General features: G+C 43.2%; 1 protein-coding gene across 4 annotated transcripts in view; it reads right to left on the bottom strand.

The window, feature by feature from the left end:
* HYCC1 (hyccin PI4KA lipid kinase complex subunit 1) overlaps positions 1–21,540 on the bottom strand; it is an 89,928-nt gene that overhangs the window by 35,813 nt on the left and 32,575 nt on the right. For 3 of the 4 annotated variants that reach the window (XM_075587138.1, XM_075587139.1, XM_075587136.1), the window contains exons 2-4: positions 11,023–11,103; positions 10,037–10,138; positions 5,931–6,110 (exon numbers count right to left, since the gene is read on the bottom strand). In XM_075587138.1, coding sequence (XP_075443253.1) covers positions 5,931–6,110; positions 10,037–10,138; positions 11,023–11,073 — 333 coding nt within the window. In that variant the 5' untranslated portion in view covers positions 11,074–11,103. Of the gene's footprint in view, positions 1–5,930; positions 6,111–10,036; positions 10,139–11,022; positions 11,104–19,419; positions 19,664–21,540 lie in introns of all 4 variants that reach the window. The other variant, XM_075587137.1, reaches the window with a different exon arrangement.

The following is a 21,540-nucleotide window of genomic DNA, read 5'->3' as shown; positions in this document are numbered from 1 at the left end:
TACTAAAGCCTTCCGATTGCAAAAACTGGGGGAAATCCAGTGCAAAAGAATTGCACCAGATTTATCAAATTGAAAACTTTTTTTTTTTTGCTTTCAGTAGGATTCCTGCTCCTTGAACTACGTGATTTATGTACAAACTCTACCCCAGCTTTGCAGCCAGGAGACTTCAGCAAATAGACCCCCCCCCCATTAAAAACAAGAACATATATTTTTATCTTTTTTTACGATCCAACCCATTGCATGCTGGAAGACCAGGAGGCACCAAAGTAGCACCAGTCTACCGGCACTTAACCACGTGATCGCTTGGTGTAGCATGTCCATGCCATTTAGCTTTCATCCTGTGGCCCACTTTTTAGATTAGGTTGCATGACAAATTGCATTTAACCTCACCTGCAAAAAAACAAACAAGTCCAACAACTTAAGGAAAAGATATTGATTAAAATCGATCTGGTGGACACCAAGGAATTCTGTGCACAAGCCTTGTATGCAGATAGAGCTGTGACACAGGCCACGAAATTCTTCCAACATGTAAATGGAGATGTGACTCATGGAAACACTATTCCAGAGACATAAAAAGCATCCGCAGACCAAACCATGCAGAGAAATGCACTGCAGCGCTGCGTGGGATCACACACATTACAGATAGCACAGTGCTTCCACGCCTTTTCCCTTCCACCAGGAATACCTCCGTATGTGATCCAATTTCAGAGGCAACCATCAGATTATCAATACAGTTAAGTTATTTAAAGCCGATATAAAGCAATTTAGAAATTGGAGTTCAAGCAGCATTTCATGTAAAATCATGTTTTAACAAAAGATATAAAACCAGTTGTGCATTAGATAATACATTTCCCTCACTCAAACCCCCCTACCCCCTTCTTCATGTCCTTGCAATGATTTTTAATCTATTAAGCTTCCTTGGGTTGTCTATAGTAACAGTTTAGGAAGCCACACCACTTACCCTTTTGATATAGGCAGCCATATTGCATGAACTGGGAAGCAGGATCTTCCCTGATCGGTCACGGGAGAACAGATCAATGGGACGGACGGACGGACGGACGGACGGACGCACGCACGCACGCACGCACGCACACACACACACACACACACACACACTTTAATAGATTCACAAAAAAGGAATTTTCTTGTAAACATTAACAATTTTACATTATTTCAATATTTTGCATTTCTTTTACAATTTGGTTATCAGGGTAAAATTCTTAGATGCATTCCCAAACAGGGCCTTTTTTTTTTATGGGAGCCAGTTTTTAATCTACCATTCTCTAAAACAGTAGTAGAAAGGAAGTATGAGATGGAGGTGGAAAAGTAGTGACTACAGTATTTCCCAAATACACAGTATAAATATATTTGGACCACCCAAGACCCTTATTCAATATCCTGTGGAGCTGCTTTCCAGCCCATTCAGCTCAATGCCAATGAGTGGGACTCAAATCTGCTTAATGCCCAGGAACAGATTCACAGCATTAGGAACAATGTCCTGTAAATGGTATCAATAACCTCACGTGCGGATTAAGGGCCTGCAACCCCATTCATGGATGGATGGATATATTTATTTATTTATATCTGCGCCATTAATGTACACAGCGCTTCACAGCAGTAATACCCGTGACAATCATATCAATTACAAACAATACAAATAACACATAAATGGGAAGAAGTGCTTCAGACATAAAATGTGACATTTAGGGAGAGGAGTCCCTGCCTCAAAGAGCTCACACTCTAACTGGTAAGTAGGAGGACCGTACAGAGACAGTAGGGGGGTGTTCTGGTAAGTGAATCTGCAGGGGGGCAAGGTTTATGAAGGAGGTGTAAAGTATCAGCCACGGAGCTACTCGTATGCTTCGTTAAGCAGGTGTGTTTTAAGGTGGGTCATAAAGGTGGATAGAGAGGGTGCTAGTCGGGTATTGAGGGGAAGGGCATTCCAGAGGTGTATGGCAGTCAGTGGGAAAGGTTTTGGATACAAAGGGGGTAGAGAGAAGACATCCTTGAACAGAGCCCAAGAGTCGGGATGGTGCATAGCGAGAAATTAGGGCTGAGATGTAAGGAGGAGCAGAAGAGTGTAAAGCTTTAAAAGTGAGGAGAATTGTGTGCGATACGGAATTTGATATTAAGCCAGGAGAGGGATTTCAGCAGGGGAGACGGTGAGACAGATTTAGGAAAGAGTAGAGTCATTCTGGCAGCAGCGTTTAGGATAGATTGTAGGGGAGACAGGTGAGAGGCAGGAAGGCCGGACAGCAGGAGGTTACAGTAATCGAGACGGGAGAGAATAAGTTTTGTCAGAGTTTTAGCAGTGGAGCAACAGAGGAAATGGCGTATCTTTGTAATATTGCGGAGGAAAAAGCGACATGTTTTAGCTACCTTTCTTCAGTTCATGCAGGTGCACATGGAACAACCAGTATAGGACGATAGCAAATCACAGTGAGAATTAAAATGTAACCCCTATACTGCCAATGGTATCAAACAACTCATTTAAACAGGTGATACTTATCGTTGCCATAGGCTCACGGTGACAGACGCTGCGTCAGTATGAACACGTTTAGCAGATCTAAAACTTTTAGGAAGTGTCTGAAGGCATTTATATTTTGTGAACCTGTACTTGATGCAGGTTACAAAGAAAAAAGGGAACCGCACTATGGCCATCATTATGCTGTTTGTTTTTATTTCGGTTCTCCAAATATACTCAGGCTTTAAACATTTAGAGGAAGTTGGTAGCCATGGCCAACACTGCTTACAGCTCCAATATTAAAATGAACTTCAGCTGTAAAGCTAATTGTTTCCAAGTGTGGTATATCTACCAATTTCAAGTACTTGACGCACTTCTCCTAGCATGGATGCTAGGAGGTACACTTCTGTGCTCACGGTCTGTTCATGCAAAATGGCATCTCATCTCTGAAATAGTAATCCAAAAACCATATTCTTGACTGCAAATAGATAATGTGCAATCTCAGCAGATGAACACATGGAGATATAGGATACAACATGGTAGAGGTGCAGAAACTGGGGGGGCGCAAGATTTTTCAGGGCGGGCGCGGCAGTCGCAGAGGCCACGCACTCTTCACAAGGGCATTTAAATTAATGCCGTGGGGATTGCGTGAGGTCTCTGCAACTATCCTTACCTTGTCTTCGGTGTCACGTTGCCATGGCGTCAAATTACGCTGTGGGGGTCACGTGACCCTGTGGCGTCCTTTTATGCTGGAGACAAGGTAAGGGAGGGGGCGGTGCGAGCAGGAAGGGAAGCAGGCAGGGGGGCACAGCGGGGAAAGATTGTGCACCCTATGCAATAGGGTATAGTATTTTTAGGAACGTACGGTATCCAGTCTTCTAAATAGAACAGGCCTAAATCAACGCAAGGTTGATGTGATCGGCACGGCTTGGCCAACAAATGCTGAAAAGTTTTCCTTTTTGCATTTCCTGACGTTGGACAGTACAGCAGCATAGGAAAGATTGGGAAATTCGCAACGATCCAGATTACAAATGATCATAATATAACAAGTTGTACTGCAGACACAGTATAGTAGATGCGCAGCAATGTGGAATCACTGGAGCACAGATGTAGCGGACGTTACTGCGCCCCTTATCGTGTGTTAAGCCACAAATTGGTGCGTTGCAGTATGCTAATCATGTGATTTGGCAACTCGCGGCTCCATTGACTTGCATTGCAAATCGCCCTGTAACACAAAATCGCCCAGTAAAACTCACGACTATGGTAACACCAAACCGCACCATAATAGGTGCAATAACAGGTGCAATAACAGGTGCAAAAACAGGTGCAAAAACAGGTGCAAAAACAGGTGCAAAAACAGGTGCAAAAACAGGTGCAAAAACAGGTGCAAAAACAGGTGCAAAAACAGGTGCAAAAACAGGTGCAAAATCAGGTGCAAAAACAGGTGCAAAAACAGGTGCAATAACGTCAGCTACATCTCTAGGAGGCTCTGTGCTCATTGGGCTCCGGCTTCCATGTTATTTACCTACTTTTCTTTTCTATCGGCTTTCAGTTTCTCGTTGAAATATTATCCACAAACCATGATTTCCTTGAAGTGAAAAGTGAAGGGACAGCATGAAAAGTTAAAGGGCAATACCACAAAAATGGTTGTAATTTATGTGGTGTTTGATTTTGTTTCAATATTTTTTTTATTATTATTTTACTTAAATAAATTAGCATCTTACTTACATGTAACATTTTGATACCGGAACAATATTTATACAGCTATCGTAGTAAAAACAATTATCTTCATAACAATTCTTCGTTTACTATTTTCTGTATGTTGCATATCAATATATAAATCTCTTTGGATTCTTTTAATTTCAAATTATTTTTATTTTTTTAACATAGAAAAGATAAAGAAAGGGGATAGATAAAGATTTAATATTATTTATGATTTAAGATAATGTGATGTGTTGTTTTAGAAGCCTCAAGTCTTGCACATTTACCAATATTGTAAGGTATTTTTCTCCTTCCAACTTTTATTTTCTATATACCAATAAATCATGAAGTAGAAAAATATCCAACTACTGAAACTACAGTAGAGATGCAGTCATTAATTAGTTCGGGTTAAAAACAGGCGGCTGATCGCAAATAAAGTTGGACAGCAAATCAGCGTCAATATTCGTTGGATTGTCCGAACGGACATAATGGAATAAATTGAGACTGTAGGCACATCACTGAAGCAGTCGCGCTTGCCTCTGAACCAGCATGCTTTGCATCTGAAATAAGGCTCTGGAGATGCGAGGCATCACATCTCCAGTGAAACGAAGGAATATTATTACCCCCAAGCAACACAAAGAGGAATAAATGTCCTCCAAGGGGACGGCAGAATCAGTGTCAAATTTATTTAAGTTAATAACATCTCATGCAAGACAAAAAAAAAAAAAAAGTATTCTTTTCCCTTCTGTTACGCTCCTACATACCGATTTCAGCAAAACCCTTGGCAGTGGAGGTATTAAAATTGCCATTCAAAAGGAAAAACATTGAACTCCACAACATTTAAAGCTTTACACTCTTCTGCTCCTCCATACATCTCAGCCCTAATTTCTCATACCATCCCGACTTGCGTTCAAGGTTATCTTCTCTCTAACCCCTTTGTATCTAAAGCCCTCTCCCGCCTTAAACCTCTCACTGACTGCCCCACACCTCTGGAATGCCCTTCCCCTCAACACCCGACTATCACCCTCTCTATCCACCTTTAAGACCCACTTGCTTAAAGAAGCATATGAGTAGCACTGTGGATAATACCATGATACATAAAGCTTGGCCCCCTGCAGATGCACTTACCAGAATGCCCTCCTACCGTCTCTGTACGTTCTCCCTACCAACCAATTAGATTGTAAGCTCCTCGGAGCAGGGACTCCTCTTCCTTAATGTTACTTTTATGTCTGATAAACAGTGAAATGCTGCACACCTTAAATATTTAAACAAAAAGGTATTACCGGTGCTGCTGGTTCAAGGATACCTGTCAAACATCCACTTAGACTATGAAAAAGAGAGAGATTCAGCGCTCCACGGATTTTGCAAAAATGTTCAATTTTATTGCGCCATACACAACGACCGTTTCGACCTTAGTAGGTCTTTTTCAAGTGAAAAGGCATGAGGTTGAAACGGTCGTTGTGTATGGCGCAATAAAATTGAACATTTTTGCAAAATCCGTGGAGCGCTGGATCTTTCTCTTTTTCACTTTTATGTCTGAAGCACTTAATCCCATGACCTATTTATATTATCTGTTATTTGATTACCCCGTGTATTACAACTGTGAAGCGCTATTTACATTAATGGAGCTATATAAAGACATACAATGCAATACAACCAAATGTTTCTGATGTTCCCTGGTGTTTCTGGTAGAAAAGGGGTTAAATCCTCCCCCTCCCATTCAAAGAAAAAAAAAAAAAAAAAGTGTGGCTTCTAAAATACCAACCAAATTGTAGACACTGAGGAGGAGCGCCTCGATGCACCCGCTGCTCTGCAGGTTCCTGCTGGAGGACAATGCCAGGTAGCACCATATGAGCTCCGGCAGGAACTGAAGCGTGAACTGCCGCAGGCGCTGCTCTCTGCTGCGATAGAACTCAAAGAGTTGGTGACAGACAGGCTCCAGCAACTGCAAAGACACAAAGCCATCATCTCGGGTCTAAGAAGCAAACACCTATTTTACAGCTTCAGCAACAAATGAATAAGCATGCCTGGAAAAATCAATAGTTGATAATAGTGACACGGTCACGTGTTGCTAGCACATAGTAATACAGTAAAAAAAAAAAATCTGGCTGCAGAAATTAGAATCTATATTTAATGGTACCAAATGGATAACGAGATCAAGTGAAATGCTCAAGGTCACAGGGCTGGTGTCACATTTACAACAGGGCAGAAACTGCTGTAGCATGATCATGTTGACAAGATTTCTTATTTGTCAGAAGAAACGTGTTTGTCCTTCTGGCAGAAAAGGTGTTAAAAAAATCCCTTTAAATTATGCTTTAAAAGCAAGCTCCTCGGAATAAACAGTGTGTTCATGATGCAAGTAAATGGCAAATAAAGGCTGGCTGGGTGGGTTGCTAGGCTGCAGAACAGATTTAAAGCACCATTTCCACCTACTCGTCTTTCAATAAAATAAACATTTTATAAATCACGTCACTTGGTGCCCATTCTCCCTCTCTCAATCACAGCATTGTTTTCATATGTTCCAGAAAGTGTAACTACAAGTGTAAGCAGCGCATGGTTTAAAAAAATGTCTGACCCCATGCCGTTGGTTACCATGGTAATCTTACAGACGAGGCCTAGACTCTTGGGTGTAGATAAACATTTAAATGTACAGTATTACATATAACATAATAACATTTAAACATTTAAAAAGCAAGCTTTATTAGGGACTTGGGCAAACTATTTGTCTGTGATCCAGAGATTAGAGGACATAATTGGGTTGAAGCCTGGCCACGGTTACGTTGAAATCTTGGGCAATTAGATGTGCAAAAAATAAAGCTAAACAAGTTATTTTTTAAATGGATACGCAGTTAAAATCTAAGAGTCAAACAATGTAAGTTAGCCTATTTCTGCATACAGTATCACTGTACACAGAGCTTGACCTTACATTTTACAAGTACAACGAGCTCCTGCCTCAATGTGATTATTACAATTTAACTTTGATGTCAGGGACAAAGAAACTGACATTAGATCTAAAATCATGTCCCAAAAAAATGCCCTTTTGGACCTAGCCACACCCCTTCACTGCTCTCCCCACTTCCCATGCACTGCACTACAATCCCCCCCCCCTCATCCCTGCACTCTGCTTCTCGCGCCCCCGACACCCCCCTGTTCCCCAGCCATGTATTCTGCTACTATCTTCTCCCTGTGCGTCTCACTGCACTCCCTCTTCAATTTCACCACCTTACGCAGTTTCTCCTTTCTGCAGCACACTGCTCCCTCTTCTCTTCTGCACCCACTATCTTTTCCCATTAGCCCACCACTTCATGGTCTGCGCTCTGCATCCCCTACCAGTGCACCTCCGCATTCTATGCAGCCCCCGTCCCTGCTGTGATTCTGCATTTTGATGTGTCTCCACTCCTCAGATCACAGCTGCAGTTACACAGCGGGTGCAGAAGTGGACTGCCAGGAGTATCGGCTGCTTGGGCATCTTCCGCTCAGAATCAGGGGTGTGCGCGAATATGCATTATATAAAATAATAGCGCTCAAAGCTTGTACTGCAAATTCCTCTGATCTTTATACACACCGTCAATGGCTATAACAGTCTATACGAAGAGCGCATACATTCCAGCACTTAAAGAAGCGTTGCCTCCTGGGACCCTCTGCTGCCTGAGACACTTCCCTCGGAAGGTGCTTCCGGTAGCAGCTCGAGTTGGGCACCCAATAAGTCGGTTTGAAGGTCTAGCGGGCCAATAGAAAGCTGCAACGTCATTCCTCGTGGCTTCCTATTGGCCAGCCCGACCTTTAAACTCGCAGGAAAGGCCACGGGCACCTCCTGAGGTAAGTATCTCAGGTAGCAGGAAAGACTCGGGGCACCTCCTGAGGTTAGCATCTCAGGGAGCAGGAAAGACCCGGGCACCTCCTGAGGTTAGCATCTCAGGGAGCAGGATAGACCCGGGCACCTCCTGAGGTTAGCATCTCAGGGAGCAGGAAAGACCCGGGCACCTCCTGAGGTAAGCGTCTCAGGGAGCAGGAAAGACCTGGCACCTCCTGAGGTTAGTATCTCAGGGAGCAAGAAAGACCCGGGCACCTCCTGAGGTTAGCATCTCAGGGAGCAGGAAAGAGCCGGCACCTCCTGAGGTTAGCATCTCAGGGAGCAGGAAAGACACGGGCACCTCCTGAGGTTAGCATCTCAGGGAGCAGGAAAGAGTCGGCACCTCCTGAGGCAAGTATCTCAGGGAGCAGGAAAGAGCCGGGGCACCTCCTGAGGTTAGCATCTCAGGGAGCAGGAAAAAGCCGGGGCACCTCCTGAGGTAAGCATCTCAGGGAGCAGGAAAGAGCCGGGCACCTCCTGAGGTGCGCATCTCAGGAAGCAGGAAAGACCCGGGCACTTCCTGAGGTTAGCATCTCAGGGAGCAGGAAAGACCCGGGCACCTCCTGAGGTTAGCATCTCGGGGAGCAGGAAAGACCCGGGCACCTCCTGAGGTTAGTATCTCAGGGAGCAGGAAAGACCCGGGCACCTCCTGAGGTAAGCATCTCAGGGAGCAGGAAAGACCCGGGCACCTCCTGAGGTTAGCATCTCAGGGAGCAGGAAAGACCCGGGCACCTCCTGAGGTAAGCATCTCAGGGAGCAGGAAAGACGCGGGCACCTCCTGAGGTAAGCATCTCAGGGAGCAGGAAAGACCCGGGCACCTCCTGAGGTTAGTATCTCAGGGAGCAGGAAAGACCCGGGCACCTCCTGAGGTAAGCATCTCAGGGAGCAGGAAAGACCCGGGCACCTCCTGAGGTTAGCATCTCAGGGAGCAGGAAAGACCCGGGCACCTCCTGAGGTAAGCATCTCAGGGAGCAGGAAAGACGCGGGCACCTCCTGAGGTAAGCATCTCAGGGAGCAGGAAAGACCCGGGCACCTCCTGAGGTAAGCATCTCAGGGAGCAGGAAAGACCCGGGCACCTCCTGAGGTAAGCATCTCAGGGAGCAGGAAAGACCCGGGGCACCTCCTGAGGTGCGCATCTCAGGAAGCAGGAAAGACTCGGGCACCTCCTGAGGTAAGCATCTCAGGGAGCAGGAAAGACCCGGGCACCTCCTGAGGTTAGCATCTCAGGGAGCAGGAAAGACCCGGGGCACCTCCTGAGGTGCGCATCTCAGGGAGCAGGAAAGACCCGGGCACCTCCTGAGGTTAGTATCTCAGGAAGCAGGAAAGACCCGGGCACCTCCTGAGGTAAGCATCTCAGGGAGCAGGAAAGACCCGGGGCGCCTCCTGAGGTAAGCGTCTCAGGGAGCAGGAAAGACCCGGGCACCTCCTGAGGTAAGCATCTCAGGGAGCAGGAAAGACCCGGGGCGCCTCCTGAGGTTAGCATCTCAGGGAGCAGGAAAGACCCGGGCACCTCCTGAGGTGCGCATCTCAGGAAGCAGGAAAGAGCCGGGCACCTCCTGAGGTAAGCATCTCAGGGAGCAGGAAAGACCCGGGCACCTCCTGTGGTGCGCATCTCAGGAAGCAGGAAAGAGCCGGGCACCTCCTGAGGTTAGCATCTCAGGGAGCAAGAAAGACCCGGGCACCTCCTGAGGTTAGCATCTCAGGGAGCAGGAAAGACCCGGGCACCTCCTGAGGTTAGCATCTCAGGAAGCAGGAAAGACCCGGGCACCTCCTGAGGTTAGCATCTCAGGGAGCAGGAAAGACCCGGGCACCTCCTGAGGTTAGCATCTCAGGGAGCAGGGCGTCCCCAGAGCTAAAATTAACATGGTTCAGCTCCAGAGACGACCTGCTTCCTACTGGAGGGGGGGAGAGAATATATATTTTTATTAAAAAAGGTACGGTAGCTTTAATTGTATATTCAAGTTTAACAAGTGCCATGCCTGCGGCTTGTCAAAATGCCATAGTTCGTGTGTGCCTACCTCGCTCTGAGGCTCCTGGATTACGTCATACAAAGCCGATACTAGAGAATGCTTCTCTTTCAGACTGGAAGCGTAATTTGTAATGGATGCCTCGGGCAGCGTCTGAAATCAAAGTATGATAAAACAAACAAAGCAATCTTTTCTTTAAAATGCCATTGCTAGAAGAACAAATCATTACCCCCTCAACTGCACAATAAATGACCATTTAAAATAGAAAGCCTTTCAGACTAATCGTCCCAGACTGAATTGTGGGCTCTATGCTGAAATATATATATATTTTTTCCTTCTCACTCACATTTGAGCAAATTTGAAGGCTATTCCATGTAAAAATTTGTAATATGCACAAGTACCTGCGAACAATTTTTTATTTTTATTTTAACGTCACAGAACTGGGAAGTGCCCTTGTTTGTGATCTACATATTTGTATACTAAAGCGAAAAGGCATGTATGAAAAGCACATTGTTTGCATTATAAAAAAGTGCAATCTTCTTTCGTTCCCAAACGCAAAGTGTGGCTTTAAAATTCCGTTAATAAGAAGCAGGGAGTTCACTGCATGTTCCTGAACTCGGTGACTGCAAATACGGATGCATAGAGACGTATCCTGTGCACATCACCAAATACCCAACCGTATCAAGAGATGATATATTTATATACAGCTCAACCCAGTTATAACACGAACCATCACAACACGAATCTGCTTATAACGCGATGCAAGCGTGGCTCCCAATTTTTGTATTTATGAATACTTTACAACACGATTATTGGTATCTTAAATACTTTATTGTACAATGCATACAATTTTACATTATGTATAACGTGATCCGCTTATAGCTCGATGTGATTCTTTGGACCCCAAGCACAGCGTTATAAGGGGGTTGAGCTGTATATCTATATCTATATTAATGGTGGCATGCTACATCACGGAACATCACAGCTTACCAGGCTAGAATACCTTGGTCACGTGCATACTTAGGGCAATGCATTACCTTAAACTCGGATAACCATTCCTCCACAACTCCTTTCTCCATGGTCAACATCTTCCCACATCTGGTAGTCTAATGTTTAACCTACAAAACAATACAGAGGGAAATGCATCAGCATTTTTTTTTTCTCCCTTCATCTGGTAAGACCTAGAAAAAAACCGTCAATGCGTTTAACATTTTGCTGGAAACACTCATACAAACCCACAAATCAATAACATTGTATTTATTTGACACTGGTACAATTAAGCAGTTATCTGGAGGAGAGGGGGAGTGAGAATGTGTACAATGAATAGTCGGTGTTAAATGTTAATCATAATGTTCAGTAACATGAAAATAAATCCCACGTCTGTTCAGTATCCAATATTATTTAATAGTTTTTAATTAAAATGTCTGGCTTCTTGTGTTTCTCCCCCCCCCCCCCCCTCCACCCCCTAATTTTTCTGTTTGTATCTTTGCTGTGATATCAGTGATCTTCCCTAAGAAAATGTTCTCCCATTGGAGATCCATTCTAGTGTTTGATGGTACTGTAAGCCTGTGGAGATATAGTACATTGTTAATGATAGCTGTTCTGTTTCACCAATGCAGCATCCTTCACGTATTGCCCTTTAACCATGTATACTACATCACTACTGTATGTTTGCAGAAATAGGATCCCTACATTGCAAATTCATGTCTCCTGTGAGTGACAGCTGTGTCTCTTCAAATGCTTAGGCACACCAAGGTGTTTTGTTTTTTTTCCATTGTCTTTTGCCTCTTTTCTCCAGTAGTTGCTCTGATGTGAATTTCCTATATATTTATTTTTTGCTGGCTAAAGAAATAGAATTAGGCATTAAAAGGTCTTCGTTGTTAATCCTCCTGTAATATGGGCTTTAGGTCTTTAATATTTTTTTTTTTTTTACTTCGAGAGGTAAAAGCAAGTGTTAATTTGTATGGCTACAACATTTGGTTTACCCTTTGATAGAAAACAGTGCGTCAGTGTTGCAAAGTAGCACTTTTTAACCCTATTCAATGTACCTATGAGATGCTTCACCGTGCCAAGAAGGGTTGAATGAAGCACAGACAGTAGAACAGAGCTGCCTGAAGTGAATTTTGAATGTCTTCAGGCACCAGTTTAAAAACCATTGCATTTTAGATTACAGCACTTTGTATGTTCTGGACGTAAACTAAAGCCATGCACGTACTGTAGATGCGTCTGTGTTTTCTACATACTGCCATTTTACTATTGTAGCGCCCCTGCTAAAAAATATATGGTAAGGTCTCAAACAAGAGACAGCAGAGGTACTAGATAAGGAATACATGATGTTTCTGCTCAAATAAAATTAAAATAAAAACCTATCAACCTTTGTTGGAAAAAGACAACACAAATAATGGCGTAGTAACGACATACTGAAATGCATTTTCTTAGAGTGCCCAAATAACAGCATGAAACGGGCTAAGTGAAGCGTAGTGATTCTGCTGCGTTCACACTGCATGTGGTAAAACTGGCCAATGCCTTTAATTTTGTTAGCGCCGTGCACAGAAAGCCAAATAAAAATAGATACAACCCAAATATGACTTTAATAATCATGTCTCAGGAGTGTAAGTGAGAATGATGGTTCAGACACTATACAGTAGACCTATCCACTAGTTTTCTTATGGCACTTTGATCACAAGTGAACAACAAGTTAACATAGATGTCCATGATTGCATAAGAATGTCGTGTTCAACCAGGCCTGCTAAACAAATCATTTCTCCTTTTGTGTTCTTATAGTTTTGAGATGCCACGTTTAATAAATGTAGCCACCTTGAGTCAAATTACTGCATTCTCCTAGAGGCCCAAAACAAACACCAGTGTTTTTCAAATTGTACATTTACAGCAGCCCATACAAGGAAAGTGTTTTCATCTCTTTTGGATTCAATGTGACCCGCTCTGTTTTGCAATGTAAAGATGTAAGGCAGCTGCAAACTGAACATTACAAATTAACGGCATGTAGACAAATTCATGATCTCCATCCACTGATGGGACAGATTGCTTTCTACCGAAAGCTCAGGATAATCTGCACAAACTACTTAACATCCCCCACCCAGCAGCGAATGGTCTAATACACCAGCCCGAAGCTTTCTGGCATCCCTTTAAAGGACAGAAATGAAACGGTGACACGCTTAATGTGCTCAACCGCATGCCCAGAATCTTAATATCCACACATCACATTCTCTGCGTCTTGGAGGATGGAAGACGCTTGATAACCTGTGATGGTGGACAAATCCAAGTGTTTTTTGGGGGGCTTTTTCGTTTTCATAAAATGCCATCAAAACTTAAGCAAAATGTTAGCTTTTTTTAAACTTTGTACACTGGATAATTTTTTTAAGTCATTACTTGACAAGCATAACGATTTTGCTTGTAAAACTCGTGTTATTATGCTGCTCTGTTTCATGTCGGTTTGTTTTCCACCCAAAAGTATGAGTTTAGCAGTGAACACCCTGCATTCAACATAATTAAGTATCTATATCCGCCACCAAGCCAATTTCTCCTCCCCAGCTGAGAAACATCAATACTAATACAGGATAGAAACTGTGAGCATGATACATAGCAGATGAGGTTGAAAAAACAAAAAACAAACACATGCAGTGTATGTCCATTGAGTTAAACCTGTGTTAAATTTATGCTAGAAGGTAATGGTATCCAGTTTCTCTCGATTTCGCCTTGGCTCAGACATCTCCACGTAACATACTTTTAAGCAATTTGTTGCCACGATAGAAAGCTGTGAAAATAGAGCATTTGACAATTGTACAGCTAAACTTCCTGAGAGAGGGAGGGCAAGGACAGACACCCGGAAACTGCAAACAGCAGGGAAATCATCATGACATCGAATTAAGTTCAATAAAAGGATATTAAACTCAAGCACCTTTCACAACTGTTGTATAATTTGCTTTTATTTGCTATCCATCTCAAATGTACAGTCCCACTTACATTTTTTTTTATGCTTTGCCTGCTTTATTAACCCTTTCAGTGCAGGAAGGCATTGCTGGCCTCAAACGCGGAAGTGGTCAACTGGTGCAATCCCTCGGAGGGATTTTATAAAGAATCTAACAATTTCATTGGCTTCCTTAAAGAAATAATTGTGCTTGCAGCATATATTCAGCAGCTTTAGTCCTTTTAGAGGTTAAGTATTAAGGGGGGGCCTCTGGCTGTGCACATTTTTTAACACAAACATTATAGCTGGAGAAGATAAGAGTCTCAGCTAACCATGTTGACAAATTCACTTTAAAAAAAACACTTCTACTAAAAGGCAAAATCAATCAATCAATCAGATGTAACCCCACGTCACTTCCACTGGTATACGTTGGTCCTAATAGGGACTGCTTCTTCATGGTGCAGTTCCACATACAGTAGGACAAAAAAAACACAGTCCCAAAATTTTAATCGAAAGCACCAACGTCTGCTCTAAAGCCACGTCCATGGTGAGCGCGCGCACGCATGCAACCGTGCTCATGGAGTCACGCGCGCCTGTTGCTGCAGAGATTTGTGGCCCAGAGGTAGACGCGATGGGGAGGCGTGGCCGTGATGTCACGGAGCTGGTTCGCCCTCATTGGGTGAGCCGCTCACGTGACCCGGCCATCGCGTGACAAATGTATTTGTCTGCTCATAGATAGTAAGCTCTGGCGCTTCTCCTCGCTCGATCTATGGCCTGCCTCATAGGAGCACAGCATTTTGATCATGTTGCGCACGGTCGCGCTCACCATGGACGCGGCCTTATAGCTTAAATCAGCCGCTTGTTTGCACCTGTTGGGGTAGACTCACGGCTTACCAAGGACATTCCTCATTTCAAGCATGTGGATTTGCCATTAGGCCCAGTCTTTGTTAAAATACATATTCATCATCTTTTGCAGTGATATTTTGGATTATTATTATGTACAGCTCTTGGATATAACACCCAGATGGCAGCAGGTAAAGTTAAGCCGGGTACGGTCAGTTACCAGACACTGGTCCAACAGATATCAGACCAATCTGTAGAGTTATGTTTAATCCCAGTCTGTTAATTAATTTGATCTCCCATTACCTAACTGCACTCATCAGATGATCAGACTCCTGATAAAACTCCAGGCAGTGCTGCCTGCCTCCTGTCATCGGAAATCCATCCCGGAAGTGTGAGAGCTGAGACGAGTGACGCGAGCCCAGCCCAGGAGGACGCCCTGGTTCCCAGCTGATCGCGTCTGTTACTTGTTCAAATATGCGATTTTGTATTTGACCTTTTAGTTATCTAGATAAAAAGTTTTTAATCGGTCTACACTATTTGGCTTTTCTACTTAATTACACGAAGGTATCACACCTGTGGATCTACTGTTGACACCAACAACGCACAGAGACACCATTGACACTGATTTTTGGATATGCACTAAAGAATTGGGAATTTGTGAGTACAAACTCTGCAGAATTTGAAAATCAAGATTCATTTATGTTTTATTGCACTACAGTATGTTTGTGTGTTTCTTTTGCATATATCTACGCTCCCCGGAAAATAACTGGACTTCTGAGCTGAGAATCACATTTTTTGATAGTAACGTGCTATGTTAATGCAAATTTGCATTCATATACATTTTTCACCAATTATCACGAATATCACAGTATATTTTCTTATTTTAAGAAATTGCACTTATTGGTTTAAGCGCCATTTAGGATAACACTGGCTTTTTCACTCATCAGATGATGGCATCTTCCTTAATAGGAGCAGTTCTAGGCACTTCTCTTTTAATTGTTATTGTTAATGTAGCGCTTTGTGCATCTCAATGGTATATTTTCCTTTAATTTTAGGATGTTGCCATCAGTAGATATCAGCCTCCAAAATCATAGTCTTAATTTCAGTTAATCAATGAATTTATCTTTTGATTATAGCTATTATCAACTTGCAGAACAACTATGCTTGTCTGTTGTAACCACAATGCCGTAAGAGATTAAATCTCTAGACTGGAAGGATTTATTGGTCCATGGGTTATTAGTTCTGTGACTAGAGGAAGAAGCCATGGATATTTTGTTGTAATTCTCCAAAAAGGTTAGAGAACCAGGTGCTATTAGAAACAAGTCTTTACAATCATTTGGATCATCAAAAAGGGAGGAAAAACATATTAGGGGAAAGTCCCATGATATTGCTAGTGCATTCCAATAGGTTGCCTTTGGACCCTGGCCCAGAAGACTGAAAACGTGTGGTTGAACCTGGACACCATTAGGTCCACAATAGGCTGATCTCATTTTCTCACCATCATCTTGAACATCTCCTTGTTGAGTCTATTCACCAGGAACAAGAATGTTCCTGCTCAAATAGTCTGCTGTAACATTCGGAATCCCTGGGATGTCAATTGCCGATATCGCTGGAATATTCAGCTCTGCCCATTTCAAAGTCTATTATACCCGACTACGGGTTAATGTCACCAAAAAGTTGTGGTCTGTGGGTCTTTTTCATACCTAATAAATGATCTGAGGACCCTTCTTACTTAGATGAGTACATATATCTTTTATTTGGAAGAACATTTCAAAATCTTGGCATCTTTCTCTCCTGACGATTTATGTAGGCAATGGCAATAGTGTTGTCGGATTAAGCCTTACATTAGAACCTTGGGGGGCGGGGGGGGAGGAAAGAGGATTGCAATGAAGATTGACCTTAATTCAAGTAGGTTGATATTTATAACCTTGATTACTTTTAAGGACAGCTTTAACTTGACCGAAATATGCTGAATGTCTTCCATATTCTTGTTCCACTTACCTAGAAACTCCTTCTGAAACTTCCCTATGTGAAAACTGGCACCGTAGTTGCGACCATGTAACCTATAAAGGTCAATGCATTGTTGACCTGCCGTTATAATTGTTTTAGTCTTCATGTGATCTGCTAGTTGCAAGATTCTGCATACCTTCTGGTATTGAACATGAGACCCCAAAATCTCATCCATTTTTGAGTAATCAGGCTGCTCTTTGTTTATAATACAGCCATATGCCTTGTATGGTGAATATAAAGTTGTCTATCAGCAAAAAAAACCCTTGTTCTCCTTAAATTTTCTGCTAGCACTGCCAATATTTTGGTGAAACATGAGGCTCTGTTTATAGACCGAACGGCATGGTCTGGCACTGATCATGGGAACACAATAGGACCAGAGACTTTTGGAGAGATTACAAATCGTGTAGATAAGCGTCCTTCAAATAGATGGTAGTCAAAGCCCCCTTAGTCTAAGGCAGCGGTGCGCAAACCGGGGGGCGCAGGCTGCGTGCGGGGAAACCTGGGGGTGGGCAGAGCTGTGCACGGGCGGCCAGAAGCTCCGTGCTGAGGCTGCTTCTCTGTGTCTTGCAGAGGGGGCGGGGCCTTCCCTGCACACAGACAAGCCCTCCTCCTCCTCCTCCTCCTGTCTGTTACCCGCCCGTTTTCAGCAGCACATGGGGGGACCTGAGCAGGCATAGTTATTCCCTCATGTGTGTGTGTGTTGTGTGTTGTGATTGAGTTTGTGTTGGTTGTGATTGAGTGGGTGGTGTGTGTATGCTGTGCCTGTTGGTTGTCTGTCTGTGTGTGTTGGTTTTGTGTGTTGTGATTGTGTGTATGTGGGTGTTGTGATTGAATGCAGCGGTGCACAAACTGAGGGGGTGGGGGGCGCCCTGGGCGCAAGATTATTTAGGTGGGGCGCGTGCGGCAAAACCTGGCTGCGCAGGCGAAATAGATATGCGCGCGCGGCTAAGAAGATGTGCGCGGGCGGTCGAACAGGATAGTGCAGGTGGCGGCCACGTGATTCGAAGGTACGGGGGAGGAGCACGTCCCAGCGCTATGATGTCAAACGCCCCTCCCTCCGGTGTCTGCCCTACAATAGCGCTGTGTTCCTTCTCTCCTCCGCTGGCAACCTGCTTCGCTGCGATCCTCTGCAAGTGGAAGGGTTGGCTGCCACTAAATCAATCATACTATGAATGTACAGAAATAATGGGAGAAAAAAAAGTGTAAACACTTCCCCGCTCGTGCTTGCAAAATTATGCAGGACACCCTGCGCTCATGCTTGGAGAGTTGATGATGTCACCGCTCTCCGTGGCAGCGTGGACGCAGCCTAATTTTGCAAGAGCGAGCTGTTGAAGTATGTAAGTATTTAGGCTGCGCTTATAGTGCCAGCGACGCGACATTGCCCGAAAACAAATGCATTGTCGCTGTCGCGTGCGCTTATAGTAAGCGCGACGAGGCAAAGCGATTTTTTTAAGCCGGCAATATTTAATTTTTCAGGGGCTGTCGCCTCATGTAACAGCCCCTGAACCAATCAATGGCCTGGTTGCCCGCTCCGCCACAAAGCGAAATACAACTTTCGCTTGTGGCAACGGGTGACGTCGCCGTCGCGGGCACTATATGCGCTGTCTTAGAGATATTTGTATTTACATTGTATACCGTTTAATAAAGGGTTTTTTTCCATGTGATTTTGATTACATCAGGCAGGGGGGGGCCCGAGAAATTTCATGGATAAAAAGGGGGCTCGGCGTAAAAAGTTCTCTCATCCCTGGTCTAAGGTACTGATGACTGATCTTATGGACTCCAGCTTGAATTGTCTCGTTTCGACTTTTATGTATTGGGATCCTTGAGCTCCAAAATGGTTCTGAATGAATATTCTTTTTTTGGAACCATGAAGTGGTTGGAATAAACCCCCCAACCATGATGTTTTTTTTATAACTCAGTTCTTGAGAAAAATCTGGATGTAATGATGTAATGCTGTACATTTTCTGGGATCCCTGGGAACTCCAGATGCCAGAAATCTTCATTGGGAATTGACCATATCCTTCTGAGACTATTTGGAGGACCCAGCGATCTATGGTCGATTGGGTTTACCCGTCTTTGAAGAGAAACAGCCCGCCTACAAGGAGTGGACCCTCTGAAGATCAGAAATTGTTATTTATAGCGTTCAGGCATCCATGCCCTGACGTTTGGTGCAACCTGTCTGGTGGATTGACTAACCGGCCTGCTTAACCTGGAATCTGGGTCCCTAAGAAAATCTGGAGTCACAAAAAAGCGGTCTAACAAGTTTATAAGAAGTGCCTATTTTCAGTCTTATGTCCTGAGCGAGGAAAGTCCCCTTTTTAACCTACAATTTTGGTGAGAACTGCTTCTAATTATGGCCCAAACCACTGACCTCCTGAAAAAGGAATAGACATCAATTTGTTTGACAATACATTAAAGGGCTCTTCTGGCTGCAACGCTTAAAAAGGGATGATCTAGCCAAGAAAGTTATAGTATCAAGAGAGGCATCACCCAAAAAATCCAAAACATTCTAATAGCACAATCCTTTAAAAGTTTGTCTTGATTCTCCCAATCCAAATACTTAATCGTCAATGCCGGGCAAGTTGTTGCCATCACTGTTCTGTACGGAGTAGCAACCACAGAGGGGAAAAAAAACAAACTTATTTAACAATACCTCTATCCATCAGAACTTTAAATGAGGAAGTGCCTTCAATTGGTATTGAGACCAGCCAGTGTCTCTCCTCTGCTCAAGAAGTCAGTAAGCAGACCGAGGGGAGTAAGGGAGGGAGCTGGAAACACTCGCCACTGCTTATAGTCCAGGACTCCAACACGGCTGCGGTGATGCGAAGGACCTTGAGGGAACCCAGGGTAATCCTCTTCTCTCACCCTCCCAACATGGGCAGGGCAGACAGAGCGGCCTGTGGATGAGTCCAGTACCTCAGGTTACTAGGTCGGCCTACAGGAGGCCTCAAGGAAAAAAATAATAATATGCAAGATATAAAACACCAAGGGTATCCTACTGCGGGTAGGGCATAAGCAACAGACAGGGGGGCGGGGGGAGAAGAAGAGTGAACAGCACCTTAAATACACTTTTAGTCAGCTGACCTGTGTCCTACCTGCAGCTGGGAGTAGACCTAATGTCCTATGGTGATGCACAGTCGTGGAGAAATGATTTTAGCATTTCCAATAATGTAACTTCTACTTGTACTGTTTTTTTTTTTTTTTTTTCAAGAACAATTCAATGTTGTGAATTTTTTTTAACCTGCAACATGGGACTGCCACTTTTAAAGGGGAGGTCGTTCCTTGTGACCTCTGATGAAGGGGATTTCTACCAACTAGGTTTTTTCTACAGAAATCTGAAAACCTATATATGAGGCTTTTGCAACAGATATTTACTTCAAGATTTTTCTAAAGCATTGCATACAAATAGAGTCATTACTGGACTCTGATTAAATTGATTTAAAAAATAAATAAACAATTCTGCCACCTTTAGATCAGGATCTGAAAGATCTGTTTTTTTAAGGTGAATTTATTTATTTTTTGCTTTTAGGGACCCTGTCACAATTGGTGCAGTGGTTTCCCAACATTTATTCACATGAAAATAATGGGGTCCCTTCGTGCTGGTGTGTACAGAGTTCATAACGGACATTGCTGCACGAGTTGCAAACATGTATCTGCTCAGGAAGCATTGTCCTGTCACGATATATCAGACCGAGTCTTTTATTATCTGCAATTTGTCATTTCATCTTCTATGCAGTCTATGCATTTTACAATATGTGGCCATAAGGTCAATGAGGGAATGGATACAAGAGCATACTAATCCTATCGAAAATGGGAATGTTTCATCCTGTATCCAAATATTTCACTTCGTACCACAACTCCAACCCCCAGGCCTTTCTGTCCTTGGGATTGATCATGCTCTCCCTAAATTAAAAGAAAGTACCTGAGCTCAATTTTGTTTTTTAAATCAAAAAGAAGCTTATTGGATCTTCCAGTTATATACTAAAAAAAAACCTCTCTGTCTTAATAAGGAATGGAATGTCACAAACTTGTTTTACACACTATTTATATTTTAATGTATGTGTTGTCTACTAGATTTTCTTTGAGAAAAAGTTAAGTTTTAGGTTTGACACATTAAAGGGGCAATTCTAATTGTTATTTTTTTTTTGTTTTCAATATTTTATTCACAATACTGTACAGTAGCATGTCTATATTTCTCTCTAGTTTTCTCCTTGCTCAATTATATTTTCCCATCAAAAAATAGCCCAATCTTGCCAAATTGGAATACTGATCATCTTTCCCATGTTTACTTATTTGGTATATCCCTGTATACCTTTCCTTTCGAAAAAGATGTCCAACCTTTTTTTAAAGAGTTCTACTGTATTGTATCTGCCATCACAGTCTCCATGGGTAATGAATTCCACATTTTACCTGCCCTTACTTTAAAGAACCCTTCCCTTTGTTGCTGGTGAAAATCTCATTTCCTACAACCTTAAGGGATGACTCCGTGCCCTTTTTACTGCCCTTGGGATGAATAACTCTTTTGAAAGCTCCTTGTACGGTCCCTGAATATATTTGTATATAGTTATCATATCCCCTCTTAGACGCTTGTTTTCTAATGTAAACAAATCTAATGACGCTAGCCTCTCCTCATAAATCAGATTATCATCCCCTTTATTAATTTGCACTCTTTTGTTCCATAATGTCTTTCTAAGGAGTGGTGCCCCAAATTGTACTCCTTATAAAAAAGGTGTGGTCTTACTAATGCTTTATAAAAGGGCATAATTATGTTTAC

The sequence above is a fragment of the Ascaphus truei genome, chromosome 2 (assembly GCF_040206685.1).
Source record: "Ascaphus truei isolate aAscTru1 chromosome 2, aAscTru1.hap1, whole genome shotgun sequence".
NCBI classification, from domain to species: Eukaryota; Metazoa; Chordata; class Amphibia; order Anura; family Ascaphidae; genus Ascaphus; species Ascaphus truei.
The sequence above is the reverse complement of the archived record's forward strand: the minus strand, read 5'-3'. Positions and strand labels throughout refer to the sequence as shown.